Below are 17785 nucleotides of genomic sequence, written 5' to 3'. Positions count from 1 at the left end.
CAGCTCGTCATTCCGTTAAGGTCACCCTTTCCACGCGTGAGAGAGAGTTTTTTGGTGTACTAAATTTTCGAAATTTCGAAAATGGAAGAAATTTTCCGACTTGAAAACGACACGGATTGGATTGAAAATGTGACGATACGATTGAAGGAAGATGACGAAGTGGTCGCTTACACGTATGCACCCGGCGATGCGGCGTGGACCTTGGTGTCGACGGCGATGGTGTGGCTGATGGTGCCGGGGGTGGGGTTCCTCTACTGCGGAATGGCCAGGAGTAAGAGTGCCCTTTCCTTACTGTCGCTGTGTCTTTGGTCGACGGCGATTGTTTCGGTGCAGGTGAGTTGGGGGAATTATGTTCAAATTTGTGTGTGGGAGGTAGTGAAGATTTGAGAAAAATAAGTGATGATTTTGAAAAAGGAATGAATTAGAAGTTGAATGAACAGAAAATGTATAAGAAAGTTTACAAAATGTGGCGACGTACTTAAATAAGAAGTTGGTGAGGATTGCTTAATGTATGTAGGAAAGTTAATGGCGATAAAATTGCCAACAGTTTACTCCAGCTTGAAGCTGATGCATTATTTCATGCAAATTTTATGCGAGCTGACATATGTATTTACATATTTATGTTTTTTTCGAAACCAGGGGAGCTCAGAAAACTTAGGAAGGCAAAGAAATTATTTATTTGTTTGCCAAGCAGTATGCATAAAAACTGTGTGATTTTGTGAAATACATAGGCGAAATTATAAAATCAATCTGCTGCATATACATACATATTTATTTAACAGCACCTGCTTCATGAACTCCTAAACCGAATTTAGCATTTAGCCGTTACCTAAATTTCTGAAGGGTTCTTAAACCTGATTTTCGAAATAAATGGTTAATTTGTTATTGTCACGTTCAAAAGGGTGATAAATTTGTAAAAATTCTGGTTTAATTGCAACTTTTACGTATGCAAATCATTTAAATATTTATGCATGTAGCCTTATCATTTTAAAAATTTGGTAACATTATTTCTGCAGTGGTTCCTGTTCGGCTATTCTCTCTCCTTCAGTAACAAGGGGAACGAGATAATTGGTCATTTCGACAAAGCCTTCCTCATGGGCGTGGCTGATGCTCCGTCTGAAGCAAACCCTAGAATTCCAGAAATCTTGTTTTGCATTTACCAAGGAATGTTTGCAGCAATTACGCCAGCCCTCGTTATTGGCTCGACGGCGGAAAGGGGTCGATTTCTACCAACAATTCTCTTCATGTTTCTGTGGACAACGTTAGTTTATGACTTCATCTGCTACTGGGTGTGGGGTCCGAATGGGTGGTACTTCGTTCTAGGAGGTGAGTTACATAATCATTTGCATTATCGAAATCAATTAGAATACTTAAATATGCTCAACTTTTCATATTTGCTGTTTAATGTATTTTTCGTACTCAAATTTGTTTTTGCAATTTTGAAAATGTTATCAAAATTCTAGCGAAATTAGTGATTTTCAAAAATTTGCAGTTACTTATTCTTTCAATGCATATATATACATAAACAACTTGTATTAACATGTTAGCGAAATTTCCAATTTTAGTTTTAACCGAGATATTAGGCGTATTCACGTCAACGTCTTTGTTTCGCATTGCAACTCTGAACTCACGTGGTAAATTTTTGAGTAAATTATCCATTGCATTTTAGGCCTCGACTTCGCCGGCGGCCTTCCCGTTCACCTCGCATCGGGCGTGAGTGCGGCGGTGTACGCGTGGCTTTTGGAGGAGCGAGAAGATCATATTAAGGACGCCAAGCCACACAACATCGTCCAAGTCATCTTGGGAACGTCGCTTATCTGGTTTGGATACTTTGGATTTAACGGCGGCTCAGCGATGGGGGCAAATACTCGGGCCGCGATTGTTGTCTGCAACACAAATATTTCCGCTTGTGTGGGTGCAGTCACGTGGGCGCTGATGGATTACGCGAGGGATAAGAAGTTTTCTTCTTTGAGCTTCTGTTTCGGGGCGATCAGTGGACTTGTAAGTTTTTGAAAACTTACAAGCTTTAATTGAGTTTCATAATTCGAAGTTAATGAATTTTACAAATTTTGTATGCCATATTTTAAAGAAATTTTGAAACTGGTATCTAGTCGATAAAGTGAAAATTTATTTTACTGTTGGTTCAACAACTTAAGAAAAAATATGATAGGTTATCTGGCAGAATTTTCTTACATGGCACACGACAAAAATTTAAATTCAGAAAAACTTACACAAGTACCTTTTTGTCTCTATTTTTTGAAGAACAGTAATTTCTCTGGTACTCAGAATTAATTGCCCAAAATTTTGGAAATTTGTTTAAAAATGAAAATTTAGCAATTTAATTATCTGATTACTTTGCAAATTTTTAAGCTTCTCATACGTAAATGTTGTATTAGAATTTTCCAATCATATGTACATTTCCGAAAACAAATTTTTCAAACATCAAATTATTTATCTTGCAGGTGACAGTAACTCCAGCCTCCGGTTTTATCCTACCCGCTGCTTCACTCGCATTCGGATTTCTTGGCGCTGTCGGATGTCGTGCCGCCGTTCAGTTAAAGAAACTCGTCTCTGTTGACGATGCCCTCGATGTTCTTGCAATTCACGGCGTGGGCGGCGGTCTGGGGACCATTCTGTGCGGAATATTTGCACAAAACGATATCACCGGTTTGGACGGGATGAGTGCTATTCCAGGCGGGTGGTTGGATGGGATTGAAGCCCGCTGGATTCAAATCGTTTACCAGTTAGCTGGTTGTGGTGCTGCGACCGTGTGGTCCGTCTTTGTCACTTTTGCGATTTTGTTCGTGATGAATAAAATTCCGGGGTTGAAACTTCGCGTTAATTCGCACACGGCCGGCGCAGGGATTGATAGTATGCAGATGGGTGAAAAGGCGTATGAATATGACCCAGTCCCCACGCATGCGCCAGAACATTCTGGCGCGAGGAGGGGCAGCATTGCGGCAGCGCTGCATCACATCAAAAGGATGACGGTGAACGATTAAATTTACAATGATGCAATTGTAATACGTGATTTCGTATTGTAGTAATTTCTTTTGGAATTATTAATTGATGTATAAAGATGGAATAAATAAATATTCGAAAATGACATTTTTTGTGTGGCTAACCATCTGTAAGTTGTTGAATTAAGATTAATTTCCATGCAGTTTTAATTTTTCCTGATCTAATTCACCGATGAAGGTTACAGTTTACAATTGAAATGTTGGACAAATAAATTTGCGTAATGTCGTCCATGTATCCGTTGGAGGATAAAAGTGCATTAATTTGGATGTTAGTCGGGAGGGAATTAAATATAAAGATATGGTGTAAGAAATCCTTATTTGATATGTAATTATTTGTTACTACACATATGTAGGTACTTACATAAGAACCTACATATGTAAACATTTCCGCATTATTTAAATGCTTAATACCCGTTATTAACGAAAACTCAACTATCCCGGTATGTAAAAGGTAGTAAAAGCTTATCAATAAAATTAACGTAAATACGTAAGATTTTCTTCTTTAAAAATTCCAATGGTGTGAGACGAAATATTTTTACTCGGATAAATTTGACCACAAAAAATCTAGAGTATTACATGTAAAAATATAAATTTTATGAAAGTACTCTTTCGCACATATTTATTTCGTAAATATTTCAAAGATTTTTTGTAAAATATTTTTCGTAAATAGGTTCCGGTTACCATACCATAGTGAGCGGCGGCTATTAATCTCCTTTGATGTGAGTGAAAATTAATAAACTTGAATGAAAGAAATTCTCATCCTTTCGTTTTTAATCTGATGCACCATGAAATTAGAAATGAAGTGAATATGAAAGAATACGACTGAAAATATGTTCATTTACATCAGAATGATTAACTTTTAATGAAATTTCTTTAGAACAGGTACACTCTTAGAAATCCAGTATTAAAATAATACCAGGCGGTATTCATATATGACTCTACCAACGTGGTATTGATAAATAATACCGTGTGGTAATAACCCGGTATTAAAGTTTTACAATATCGGTATCAAATTTTTACTCACCGGTATAATTTTAATACCAAGCGGTAGCAACTTTAATCCCGAGAAATCAATACCTGCGTGACTATACCGGATTTCTAACAGTGTATGCATGACTTGCGTTATCCTTGACTCTCTTTTCCGAAAAATCTGTAAAAATCTGTAGAAATACTACAGATTTTAAGGATACCTCTAGTTGAGATAAGAAACATACAATGTGTGTATATGCTGTACATATGTACAATGACAATTTATTTTTTAAGGATTTCTTACATTAAGTTCTTTCATGGAGTTCAAGGATGACATTTTTAACGTAACGTTTAAAAAAATTAACATTATTTTAATTTTAGTAATTTTCAGTAAATTTTAGTTATTTTTATTTGAAGTGTTCCTAAAATTTGATGTAACCCATTGTTTTGTCAGTTGTGTTGGGAGGTGTTTCTGCGTTTTCAACATTGGAGAATAGGTTCCCAATGGATGAATTTCTGTTTGTTGCTGAGCCACAAAGTTGCTGCTTCTGTTGTAGCAATGTTACTTTAATTTGACATATGTATATACATATTTATACATACCTACATAATAATAAATAAGCAATTACCCAAAATTTATTGGTTCCTCAGGTGTTCAATCTGAGGAGTTCGGGTCCTCATTATCTGTAACTAGCTTTGACAAAAGTTGTGCCCTTGGAGTCGACGAAAACCTACCCTGTGGGATTGCACCCCTATTGGAAAATATACTGGTGATAATCTAACTTTTGTCGCCTGTTGAGGATCATGTCAGGTTTAGCATGTTAAGAAATATTTAAACGGACAGATTATGCAATTAGGGGTCAAACGATGAATTTGCCATCTTGTGACTACAATGATAACTAAAGTCCTAAGTATGGACATACTTATAAATGTAACAGTGATCCGATCGATCAAATCCGGCTCTGGATTCGTTCGTAACACGGTGTATATATATATATCTAATACCTTTGTTCTGGAGGAACAAGAAAGCAAATAAGTAGAGCCATGGACTCCTCCATGTCCAAAATGTTCTTCGTCGCGACATGAAGTGCAAACTTGGCAGAATCCATTAATGGAAATCTGACATGTTGCAGTGGCTTTTTAAGGATTTTTCTCAGTTCTTTAGTATCCGTAGGGTCCAGTTTTTGTCGAGTACATTCCTCCGATCCCCAACTGTACTTAAATTTCAACTTATTACGGTACAAACTTGGAAATACAAAGGCAGAATTTTATAAATATGTAAATGTGCATAAACCCTACCGATACACCGCGTCAAAAACTTCCATCTCGTCCTAGACACGAAGGCGATCTTGCTGAATTATTTCTACCAAACATTCCAGTCGCAAATGTGCAAATTCATCCCGTATTAAGATACTTGCAGCATTTCTGAAATTAAATTTGAAACCAGTTGAGCCTCGTTTATAAAATCACTCCATTTATTTAACTATGAGAGTTAGACGTTTTATGAGGGTTACCTAATTTCTTACATTAACTTAAATAATTGTGGACTTACTCGCATATGTAGTCAAGGGATGTCTTGATCAAATTCTTATGTGCGTAATCCATCGCTCCGTGAAATAGAGAGAGAGCATTTTCATCGGTTATTTTACCCTTTAACGCGGATTCGCATTGGACCACGAGTCCCGGGATGGCATACTCAGACGCTGTCTTCAACAAGGGGAGGGCATCATTCATGTTAACATCAGATTTTCCAGTGTACAGGTACTTAAGAAATAAAACAATATATTGACGTTGTGTGCGAGTTAATTATTTACCAAATTCAATACTTATTGGAGGTATTCACGTCAACTTCGTAAGAGCGGTAAATGTCGCTTCGTAATTCGCAGTATGTTTCTGAAATGTTAAGATATTTTCAAAGCGTTGCGATACGACGATCAATCAGAATCCTTTAATTTTTTTACAAAATGTGCGACACAAAAAGGCATCTAAATATTATCGTCGTCAGTCACTATTCGTAAAATCGTTGTCTGGTGAATTTTTATTTCTCATTTTCAGTTTACGTACTACTAAAATAAATCCTTCATTACTGTTGGTTCTGCTGACTGCTGAGTGAATTGGAATCCATAGCCGATTTCTATTAGACGAATTAGCCGAACCGCATAATTATTTTTAATACCAGTTTATTTTATTTGACGTGAAAATCAATCAATTTTCTAAATTCCAGACACAAAATGGAATGATTGTTTACGCCAAAATAAATAAACTTGTATTAAATAATTTAGAACACCTTATGCGGGTCGGATCATGTAAATCAGTGATGGATTCCACCTCTCTCAGCAGAATCAACATTAAACATTACACTATCTGTACACCGATTTCACCGCAAAGTTACGAAGATGTCGCGCAACACATAATTAAACAGCCATTAATTTTCTATGATAATTTCTTATGTTACATTGATCATCATCTTGAATATGTTTGGGTCCTCGTCATCAATCTGTAATCGGCCGGTCGTCTCCACGGCGGCGGTAATTTTCTTATCAAACATCGGAGATCCAGCCCGAAGGACTAATGTGCGGAGACGTAACTTAACGATAGAAAATACGAATATTCCCAAATAAAGGACAGAATTAAATATGTATTACATATGCTAATGAGTAAATTTCTAACCTCTTCTTTATTGCCAAAAATGACGACCAAGTCGCTCCATAAACCTGTCTCGAGAAGTTTACCCATTCTATTTTTTAGTGGACCATCCCAATCCCAGTTTTTATTTTTCTTGGGTACAGCCATATCCTTAATTTAAAATTAATGGTAAGGAGACACGAGTTATTGAAAAAAATACGAGACCTTAAAATAAGCAATGAATATTTTATGTATAATTTATTTATACAGGATAAATGCACTCTGGTTGTTTCGAGAGTTTAGTTTGGATGTCGTACTTGTAAAAAAAGTTTGCTTTGATGAGCTAATAAGCACGGGAGTACAAAAAGTTGCAGTTATCTGTGCCTGATCATGATTATGATAACGGGTCTGACCTGACCACAGCTATGTATGTATTAGCCCAGGCTGTCCAATCCATTTGCGCACTCTTAGAAATTCAGGGGTACCATAATACCAAGTGGTATTCATTTACGACTTCACCAAAGCGGTATTGACACCATGTAGCAATAGTTCCGCATTGATGATTTACCACACCGGTCACCGGTAGCAATTTTCTACGGGACGATAGCAACTTTAATACCGAAATAGTATAAAAGATTTCTAAGAGTGTGTGCCTGGATATTCCAGGCTGGAATACATTCATTGTATACATAAAGCGTCTGTCAAATATGCCAGACTACATAATCTATCAAGCGGTGCATACCTGTCTGCACAAGTAATTAAATCTTTGGGATGATTCAAAAACAAGGTGACTCAATTTATTTGACCTCAATTGACAATGATTTATTAGACAATTACAAAATTTTAAGGTTGACTTAAACCACCCCATTGTTGTGAAATTTCGTCCGCTGCTTTCTCCGCTACGAGAATAACTGGACCGTTGATGTTAGCGTTTGGCGTGTATGGCAGGACCGACGCATCCACGACGCGAAGGCCGGGGACGCCCATTACTCTGAAAAAAACATCTCATTTTTAGTAAAGTTCACTAATCTTATCAAGTTTTTCAACAAATTAATTACTTATATATTTACCTTAACTTTGAATCTGTCACTGCACCCATGGAACATGTTCCGACGGAATGGATCGCAGTGGTCGCGACCTGTTGCACGTGGCACGCCCAATACTCCCTGGATCGGAAGGGGAGGTGAGTGCATCCATTAATCGCCGTTCCCGCAAATGTCGTTCCAAGCGACTGGAAGGCAGAGGTTTCTTCCATTATACGAAATACGAGGTCAATTCCTTAACAGGGTAAATTTTTTGATAGACATGAGTCATAAAAATTGAGAGATTGACAGTACATATTTTGGGTGCAAGTAACCACATGCAAGATATAATCATGTACACGAAAGTTATTTTTTCCAGCTGTTTTGATTATGAAAAAATGGCGCATATTTCTTGCACTTTTTTGCAGTTTCTTGTACCCTGCATTTCTCGCTTTACAGTGTAAGAAATGTAGCTAAGAAACGAAACACTGCATATGTATGACAATTTTTTGTGCGCACTAACCATCTAACGCAACGTCCAAATCACTCGCAACGTCAAACGCCTTAAAATCGATCAACACCAGCTTTGTAACATCTCTAACACCGTCCAGATAAGCCGTCGTATTAAGAGACACACTTCCCCTCGACTTCATCCTGTCCAATTCCATATGATAACAGGCCGTCCAGCTGTCTACGTCATCAGAAAAGCTGAGAGGGCACATGGTCGTCAGCGTGATCCGGACATCCGACCAAGCCGGCTCGCCCTCCACGATGGCGCGTGACGATGCGTGAAAGGCCTGCGGACCGGCCTCGACTTGACCTAGGACGCCTTCCCCAGTTTCGAGATACGTTGTGAACGCAGCTTCTAGATCTTCTTCCAAGATCCGCGGGATATATGGAGACGCGGAAGCGTTGAATTTAAAAGATTGGATCATGAACCAAATGTGATCGTTGAGATTTTGTCCGACGGCGGGTATGTTTACTTTGACCGGGATCTAGAGGGGCGAAGTGATACATATAAATTACTTAGCGGGAAATTCAAGAATTATTTAAGATGCAACAATGCATGTATTTACTTCGGCTTGCTCAAGAACTTCGCGAGGCCCGACTCCGGATAGCATTAACAGGAGGGGAGAATTCATAGCCCCGCCGATAAGATGACTTCATTAGATGCGTGGGCTATTTGCGGGATTCCGTGGCGGGTATATGCTACCCCATAGGCGCGATTGTTTTGGTCGAGAAGAATCTAAGAAGTTTGAAATTATTTAAGAAAATCGGTACGCGGACCAGACATGGCAATCTTTACATGGCAATCTTTACATTGCAATTTATACATGGCGGCGACTTACATGGTTTATCAGTACATAGCTTTATCACTACATAGCATGATCACTACAAAACATATCCTTGCATAGCTTTATCATTACATAGCATGACAGCTACATAGCATCTTCCTTACACATGTTTTCACTGGTCCACAAGAATTGTATTGTGACAAAACCAATCCATGAGTCAAACTATATATATTATCCGTGCCAAAAAAAAGTATTAAAGTTTTTAAAAACTATCTCAATAATGGCAACTAACATCGAAGTATTAGCATCGAGAAGAGGAAGGCCATTGCTTACGTTTAATGGAAACATTTTCCAGTTTGAAAGAGATGGTTTAGAAAAAAAGACTTGGAGATGCGATCAGTTTCAAAAGTGCAAGTGCCGGTGCAGATTACACACAAGTGATAATTTACGTAACCCAGAGCTTTTACGGCAAGTCGGGTCACATAATCATGAGCCAAAACCTATTGCTTGTGATGTGAAAAAAGTCATGACCAAGATTCGACAAGCAGCCAGCAGTTCCTCCATTGCTCCAGCACAACTAATTGCCAACGAAATTAGACAAATGCCAGCTGCAAGTCAAGGTCACATGCCCCCGGCACATAATATAAAACGAGGTATACGAAAGGTCAGAGGCGTGACCACTGGGTCACTTATCGTTCCTTCCAAAAGGGAGGATATCAAGTTGCCTGACTCCTTTAAAATAACTTCAAACAACGAGAATTTCCTGGCATTTGATAGTGGGTCACATGCGGATCGAATAATGATCTTCTCGACTGCCCGTAACCATGAATTTTTATCTCAGTGCAATGTTTGGCTTGTCGACGGAACTTTTAAAGTGAGGGTCATTTTTTGTTACGTTATATTGACAAACATTTAATTGGAATTCTCGTTTTACAGTCTTCGCCCGTTCTTTTTGACCAACTTTTCATACTACACGGGATGCGTAAAGAAGCACATTTCCTCTTATCTATTGCTTGACTCCCAATCGAACATCCGGCACATATATTCTTCTTCTTTCGGAAATCAAGAAACTTCAACCTAATTTGGACCCAACAACAATACTGAGTGACTATGAGAAAGCCTCAATAAGGGCAATGGAGGACATCTTTCCACAAGCAGAGAAAAATGGTTGCTTTTTCCATTATTCGCAGTGCATATTTCGTAATATCCAAAAACACCCGGATATACACAATTTGTACAGCAATGACTCGAACTTCTCATTTATGATGAAACACTTAAGGAGCTTAGCATTTGTTCCCCCTGACGATGTGGTTATGTCGTTTGACCTTCTCATGGAAGATGAATTCTTCACAACGAATGAAATCATGTTGGCCGAGTTCATTAACTACTTTGAGCGCACTTGGATCGGGCAATGGAACCGTGGCAGGAATGTTTGGTTGGAGCCTATATTCTCTATAAAATTGTGGAACTGCTTTCACGCAGTTTTACAAGGTCTTCCTAAGACAACAAATGCGTGCGAGGGATTTCATCATGGCTTCGCTACCCTTTTAGGTGCATCCCATCCAACTATTTTCAAACTTATACAAGGGCTCAAGGATCAACAAACATTGACCGAACTTAAAATGAATCAATTTTTAGCCGGAACCGAGGCCACTCCGGGGAATAAATATAAATTGCTAGCTCTAAAATTACAAGAAACGGTTGAAAAGTATGGATTAGATGACTTTTCACATATGGAGTACTTACGAAAAATAGCGTACTGTCTTTAAGAATCTTAATTGACAATGACCTAAAAAGTTAATTTTACTGTTATTTTTATTTTTGATTGGATTTTGACTTGGCTATATACGTGCACAATTTTGCTGACTAATTTTAAAGGAATATGCTATGCAAAGATAAAGCTATGTAATGATAATGCTATGTAATGATGTGCGATGTAATAATAAAGCCATGTAGTGATAATGCTATGTAATGATAACGTGTTGTAAGGATTGCAATGTAAAAATTGCAATGCAATGATTGCCATGTAGCGATTGCCATGTCTGGTCCGCAAATCAAGAAAATCAAGTCGGAATTTCTCGCCTTTCACTCCAAAGTTTTACCTGTTCCACATTTGCATATCGAATAACCGTAAGATTCGCCCTGATTTCTTCGTAAGGTTTAATATATCCGGTATAAGTGCTGACACGAGCACCTGAACCGATAAGCATTTGAACCGGAGCAAAACCTGTGTATAAAATATAACACACGTATGTACACATGTATCGCTTATCAATCCCTTATCACATATTTGTTATTCAGCCCAAACTTGGTATTTGTTGTGCATTGGGGTCTGCAACTGTAAACCCTAGCTCAGCCGCTGCCTCGGCCCACTTGGACCAAATGGGTGGTATGTCCGAGTTCAAGGTCAAGGGACCACCCACTCCGTAATAATCTGCATATATCCAAACAAATTAGTGCAATTGGTTCAAAAAGATCTCAAGCGTCTCAACTTGCCTCCTTGCTCCGGATTGATGAGCTGTCCCACAAAATCTTCACTTTTCTTCCAGAATTCTAGCACATTTTCATACCTCCACGTGGCGTCTCCCGTCATGGCGGCGTAGCCATCCCAGTCGAGAGGTGATCCCCTTTGATGTATCATCTCATTATGCGATCCCGATCCTCCCAGCATTTTTCCAGTTTCAAAGGCGGAAATCTTTAAAAAATAAATTTCCGAAATTTGCTTTATTTTTGAAATATTGGGGCAATTCAAATAGTCATAGGTAACTTGTAAAATCTGTAAGTTTTGTCAAATAATTTTACGAACTTTTACAAAATAAAAAGATGCTCTGGATCTAAATAAGGAAGTTTACAAAAATTTCTACGCTAATTTTCCTCAGAAATATTTGTAAAATTTTATAAAAGTTTGTCAGCTTACAGAGTTTTCAATGTCTGAATGAATTGTCTATTAAATTTTTTTATAATCGTCTCTACATACGCCGCCATTTCTAAGGGACATATTCCTTTGGGTGACTGACTCATAGAAATAATTGATATCGGGAGCAACCGCGACATCCCGGGTGAAGTACGACACGTGCGCGGGGGGAATAGGTGTCCCCCCGGCTTCCAAAAGAAGAACGTTGAAACGTTCAGAGAGCCGGCCGGCAACGACACAACCCGCGGTTCCACCTCCAACTGGATTTTGAGATTTTACATACTTTTTTAAAGGTTTAGTTAATATTTCTGAATTTTAAAATGTTATTTTTTGTACTTACCAATGATAAAGTCGTAACTTTTAATTCGTGGGATTCCATAGTCGTTTTCTAAATCTTGTAACGCTATGGTCTTATCATCTTCCATATACTTTTTAGCATAGTACTGAATTATTAATGGGATCGCACCGAATACGAAGGAGGATAATTTCATTTTTTATTATGTATGAGCAAATTTATGGATGTACATATACGAGTAAATATGCTTCTGGACAAGTGTTGTGTTAAAATTTGAGACGGTGCAAAAAGATACGGTTTATTTTATAGTTACCATGACAACACCAACAACATAATCAATCACGTTGTCAAACACCTTTTAAACAAATCCGGTGAGATAATAATGATCCACGATAAGAAAGCAGGTACATGTGCACGTTGAGTATTTAGAGTTGACAGACTAATGGGATGGGTCACTTGTAAATTAGCAATTGCAATGTTCAATTTAATACACTCTAACTAAAGTTGTGTAAAATTTAGTTAAGGTTGAGTTAAATAAATAGAGGAGGACATTACAATTGGGTAAATTTTTGCACAATGTTGCATAAAGTTTATATAACTTTATTTAGCGTGTACCTACATGTATCATTCATCACTTTTATCAAATTCGTGATTAACTATGATTCTTGAATGCATTTCTGAGTGTTTGTACAAAAGGCAATGCAAGTGTGAAAGAGCAGGTTTGGTCAACTTCATTAATGCCAAACCCCTTAATTAGTATGCCACTCACCTCCATCATCTCTTACAAACAAGAGACAATGTTGCAAACCAGCTTCGTCACAACCTCATCTGAGATATCTCTATTCAGCGTGGCCAACCGGTTCATAATCGGTCAACCACATAGGTATCAATTAGGTATTGCTAGGATATATAAGCGAAAGCGCAGCCACCAGGCGGGGGAACGGTGGAGGACGGTAGAGGAAGTATTTTGTGCTACTGCAGGTTACCTCTCCCAATATTATTGGGAGAGGCAGAGTTCTGCCTGTTTGTACAAGTAATAAATAAAACCTCTCTAAGAAAAGTGCAACCAAGTCTCATCTCGCCTCCCAATTATTACGCACACACCACAACGACGACGACGATCGTCTCATCTTCCTCATCACCACCATCACTGCAGTCAACCCCCATAAACGGAACTTCACATTGGTACCCACGGCGGCCTCTCCTTGTCAGAAGGAGAGAAGGACGCCGCACCCCCTCACTCAACTGGCCCCATCTTCACGACTGCAGTGTGACGAAGTGTCACAACGACAAAAACGCCCCATTCCGTCTCTACCCCCATCTTCACGACGTCGGTGTGACAGACTGCCACCAAGGTAAAAAAAAAATTTCCATGACTTTCTAACCACCCCCCCCCCACACTCTCCCCCCTTCACCATTTTACACGATCCACCATTGGTCGGTACTCCGTCAATATTTTACAGAAAAAAAATATTTTGAGTTCCCACCACCGACCATACGTCCACAATTCCCTAGAATCACGTACCTGTCAGAACTAAAAAGGACGGGGAGAAGTTTGGGGAACACTTCTTGCCCATAGGGGCCCCTACATTTCAAGTACACATAGAAGACTGTATGAATTTATTTCCCTTGACTGCGGAGACAGCAAGGACGAGGTCGTTTTTCAGTCCTTTTTGCACCTAGTAGGCCACAGTAGCCATTTTTTCTCGCCATTAAGCGTATTTTTCTAATTATCGGTTCACGCTCCGAGGGGCGCCGATATATTTTGAAAATCATTTACCCTGTGACAGTAAGTCGTACGCACCCCGTTGTTCTCTCCAGCCGTTAGGGCATCCTCCGTTTCATTTAGCGTGTTGGTAGTTATAGCTCTTTTTTCCCATACCTGACACACAGCACTTTGTAATAAGAGAGAGCGGCAGCTCGTTCAACTCGACCGCATTGAGGATAATTTCATTTCTCGACATCGATATTACACATCCCAAACCACTAACCCCACATCGGCCTCCCCGAATCCTCGTTCTCCTCCTACTTACCGGTTACCTATAACCACATACGATCCACATTTTCATCCGGCACGCCCACTAGACCAATATTTTTCGGCGGACGAGTCGGCCTTACATCTGAATTAACCCCAGCATCATCTCACACTCTTGGTCCTCATAATTTTGGTGCCACGTCGATTGGCCAATCTCTCCCATCAGCGAGGAACTTTCCAATTTCAACATCTCGACCCCAAATCGAGGTTGTTCCGCATACTTTTGGTGCCACGTCACTTGGCAAATCTCTCCAACCTGCCACCCCCTTTTTAATTTCAACATCTCCACCTAAAAACGAGGTTGTTGCTCCTCACCACGATATCATTTTGAGTCCAAGACGTTCACCCCAACCAGAAACTGCTTCTCCTTCATCACCTCTCTCTTCTGACCCCGATAGCTAAAATCCAGTTTCGAGTGCAAATCAACTACCTGCAGCATCCATCCCTGCGACTTTTTATCTCAAAACTAGTATCTTGCCTCCCGCTACTTTCTATCCTCAACCAAACGCCAGCCCCCAACGTCTTCCATCAACCACCACACTCCACTCCAAACCGCATCTCAAACATCGTAGTCTACGAAACCTCCTGCACAACGACTCCGTGCCCATCAACCCCTCAATACTTATTTGTACCACAACATCTTTTACTCCACCTCCCAGCAGTGGTTGAGCCCCTGCCCAAAACAACCTTCCGCTCCTCAACCACCACCATTTTTTCCTTTCATTATTGCATCACCCACTCTTTTCCAAATGGGGACAACTATCAACGACATCACCATCTCTCCAGGATGTTCACCCCCGACAGACACTAACTCTCCTCTTTCTTTCCCACAAGTCTGTCCTAATACGGAGTTGGAACCTTTACCAACCCCCGCGGCACCTCTCCCTGCTAACATTTTTGTGCCACCTCACATTCTACCTTCCTTCCAACCTGTACCTCCACACCATACCAACGCATTCTATCGACCACCTTTCCCTCCCTCGCATATCTCGACCATTGATGGCGACTTCTGCGCCGGCCCACCACACATCTCTAACATCGACAATTTGACGGGGTGGCCCACACCCGCTACATCTTCTTCCTACGATGCATTTTTCGCCCACCTCATTCAAACCTTAAGGTTTACTTCCATTCAAGACTGTAATGCACACCCCCCATTCGTCAATCCCCGATCGACCAACGACCCGCACTTCGTCTCTCTCTTAGCCCAACAACTTCCTTCCCAATTACAACAAGGGATTGGTACATCCGACATGAGGCCTCATGTAGTCTCTGCAGGTTCAGATTCTATTCATATGTTAGATGCACCTCGCCCTCGCTCCTCGGGTCAGCACATAACCTTCCCAGATTCCCCACCGACGGGTGGTTTTAGACACAATAACTACCAACAGCGAACCTCCCAGGGTAACCGTAACCAGAGGGGTAGATCTTCGTATTCCATCAACCGTGGTGGCGGTTTCTCTACCCGCCAGAATGTACATAGCCAATTCCACATCACAGCACCTTCGAATCACTGGCAATCCAGGAATACAGAATTCCGAGGCACACATCACATACAGGATGGTGACGGCCGTAATTTTGGTGGAGGTGGGAGAGTCCATTCTCGACGACGCTACAAACCCAATACTAACCGACCTCGTAGTGATAATCACTCGTTGTATTCTCCCCCTAACGCACACCCCCGCCAATCACGTTCTAACTTATTGCCTATACACACTAACTACACTCCAAATCGCTCCTCCTCACATATCCCAAATACCTGGCGACCAGATCTATTAACTCGACCTAATCAACCTACCAACCTCTCCCGACCACTTTCCAATTCTAACCCTCTACCTTCTTCACCCAGCCAACGCCTCGCCCCCCACACCGCCGGTGGCAACATTCCTTTTCCTTCATGCCCCGATTGCGTCGCCTCACGACACACGAATTTCTCTATCCCACATACTTTTAAACCAGGCAGAGTTTGACCAACCTCTGCCCCTCGGCAACGTTCTCAATTAGATCACCATATTACACTAGCTGTATTACTTATATACGTATCACGGCGAACCCAGGATGGTCCCCTTGACTATCCCCGTAATACAATAGTAATAAATAGTAATACTTACCGGTCACCCAGATAGCTGTATTAATTATATACGTATCACGTATATACGTATACACGTATATACGTATCACGGCGAACCTAGGATGGTCCCCTTGACTATACCCATTAATACAATAGTAATAAATAGTAATACTTACCCAGATATATATATATACGCATTATAAAACCCACCCATAGGATTTACAAAAACAAAAATCCACAAGAGAATTCTTTCTCCTGTGTATTTTTTTGCACTTTACCATAGGTGATTTTCGATATCTAGGATTACGTAGACATCCCACATTCTTTTGTACCACATAACTATTACTTAGAAGCGAAAACCGGATAGTCTACCATATTATACAGCGGTCGCTCTATGGTCCCCACAACCATTCGCCGCATTAAATATATAAGAGAACTAACGACGCGATAATCATAAATCCACAGGAGAGTTCCTTCTCCTGTGCATTTACGTTGCATATAGACTTCCATGGGCATCTCCCCTAATGAGTACCCTCACTCCCCTACCTTAAGATTTAACACTAGTAAACTCCTCCTGGTCACCTTCGTCTGCACATTTTTCCAGTATTAGGCAACCTTCGATGTGTCATTCAACCAGTAGCGAATTGTCCGCTCAATTACATTAGTTTTCTTTCTTAATTCGCTACTACGTACCTCCCCGTCTGTTCACGAACCACGTACGCGACTCAGCAATACGTTTAGTATAACGGTATCTTCTACTCTACCTCTATATACTCAATCGCTACAACACTTTGTCCAATCTCACTATACCTCACCTCACCGGTTGACTCAACACTTTACTCGCCCCCGATGTTATTCTCAATCCATATACCTTTTGGACCAACTGGACCACAATATTACTCTCCTCGCTTCAGGGCTCATCGCCCATGCTGTTCAAACAATTAGCCGTCTCACTTACAACGATCCGACCCACCGACCACAATCTAGTTCCAACCCACCTTCTACCTTTTATCGCACACCTGAACCTCACCAAGCCTGTTCTCCGCATCGACAGGACGGCTCGGCCAATCTCATTTTACTCGTTTACTGTCTATTTTCTCATTTTTGTAAGGTTATACGGCAGAAATTTCTTGACTTATTTTCTGTGTTAAACTTGGACCTGGTGAACAAGCATAAATTTTTTGTAATGTCACATCCTGATGAGAAGATAAGCTATTCAAACTCCTACATATTCATTTTTTGTTAACAAGTGACAAGAGTGGTGACTATGTACGTACTGTGCTCCTAAGAAGGGATTGAACCGAAAATTAAGATACAGCAAAAAATTATTATTGTCACGACGACCGATAATTAAATCACATCGTCAAATTGACAATTTGTCAATATCGATTTAAATATGTCCAACCAGATAACGATTCGAGATAAGTTAAACCAGCAAACCGTTAATAAAATCAGAAACAAATCGCATTACGATTTGCAATGCACAATTTTGCAGTAAATTTAATTGCTTTGCCATTAATTACTCTTGTTATCGATTTT

The 17785-nt window shown here is 40.0% G+C and overlaps 4 protein-coding genes across 7 annotated transcripts; 1 reads left to right on the top strand and 3 right to left on the bottom strand.

The window, feature by feature from the left end:
• On the top strand, window positions 1-3108 carry LOC110849750 (ammonium transporter 1). The gene is made up of 4 exons (XM_022097191.2): window positions 1-333; window positions 1017-1326; window positions 1670-2001; window positions 2463-3108. Exons 1-4 carry the CDS (start codon window positions 82-84, stop codon window positions 3000-3002), a joined length of 1434 nt encoding a protein of 477 aa, XP_021952883.1. The 5' UTR covers window positions 1-81; the 3' UTR covers window positions 3003-3108.
• A 1167-nt stretch (window positions 3109-4275) lies between these two features.
• Window positions 4276-6911, bottom strand: LOC110849943 (TD and POZ domain-containing protein 4-like). Of its 4 annotated transcripts, none has more exons than XR_004834834.1 (7): window positions 6660-6911; window positions 6445-6576; window positions 5816-5882; window positions 5542-5753; window positions 5289-5414; window positions 4619-5201; window positions 4276-4537 (listed from the first exon to the last, which is right to left on the bottom strand). XR_004834834.1 is itself a non-coding variant. In XM_022097427.2 (6 exons), the coding sequence occupies exons 1-4, from the start codon at window positions 6780-6782 to the stop codon at window positions 5321-5323; spliced, it is 561 nt and encodes a 186-aa protein (XP_021953119.2). In that variant the 5' UTR covers window positions 6783-6911; the 3' UTR covers window positions 4276-4537; window positions 4619-5201; window positions 5289-5320. The 4 variants fall into 4 exon arrangements, 1 of the variants encoding a protein (XP_021953119.2); XR_004834835.1 differs by lacking the exon at window positions 5816-5882 and having other exon boundaries at window positions 4619-4741; window positions 4995-5201; XR_004834833.1 differs by having other exon boundaries at window positions 5542-5882.
• A 468-nt stretch (window positions 6912-7379) lies between these two features.
• LOC110849797 (choline dehydrogenase, mitochondrial) lies at window positions 7380-8820 on the bottom strand. Its single transcript, XM_022097249.2, has 4 exons — window positions 8713-8820; window positions 8160-8631; window positions 7685-7892; window positions 7380-7605 (listed from the first exon to the last, which is right to left on the bottom strand). The coding sequence occupies exons 1-4, from the start codon at window positions 8776-8778 to the stop codon at window positions 7458-7460; spliced, it is 894 nt and encodes a 297-aa protein (XP_021952941.2). The 5' UTR covers window positions 8779-8820; the 3' UTR covers window positions 7380-7457.
• A 1962-nt stretch (window positions 8821-10782) lies between these two features.
• On the bottom strand, window positions 10783-12513 carry LOC110849942 (glucose dehydrogenase [FAD, quinone]). The gene is made up of 5 exons (XM_035852314.1): window positions 12186-12513; window positions 11909-12105; window positions 11428-11626; window positions 11240-11365; window positions 10783-11158 (listed from the first exon to the last, which is right to left on the bottom strand). Exons 1-5 carry the CDS (start codon window positions 12334-12336, stop codon window positions 10995-10997), a joined length of 837 nt encoding a protein of 278 aa, XP_035708207.1. The 5' UTR covers window positions 12337-12513; the 3' UTR covers window positions 10783-10994.
• Window positions 12514-17785: the final 5272 nt, after the last annotated feature.

The sequence above is a fragment of the Folsomia candida genome, unplaced genomic scaffold, assembly GCF_002217175.1.
Source record: "Folsomia candida strain VU population unplaced genomic scaffold, ASM221717v1 Fcan01_Sc005, whole genome shotgun sequence".
Taxonomy (NCBI): domain Eukaryota; kingdom Metazoa; phylum Arthropoda; class Collembola; order Entomobryomorpha; family Isotomidae; genus Folsomia; species Folsomia candida.
Note: the sequence above shows the minus strand (reverse complement) of the source record. Positions and strands in the feature narration are given on the sequence as shown.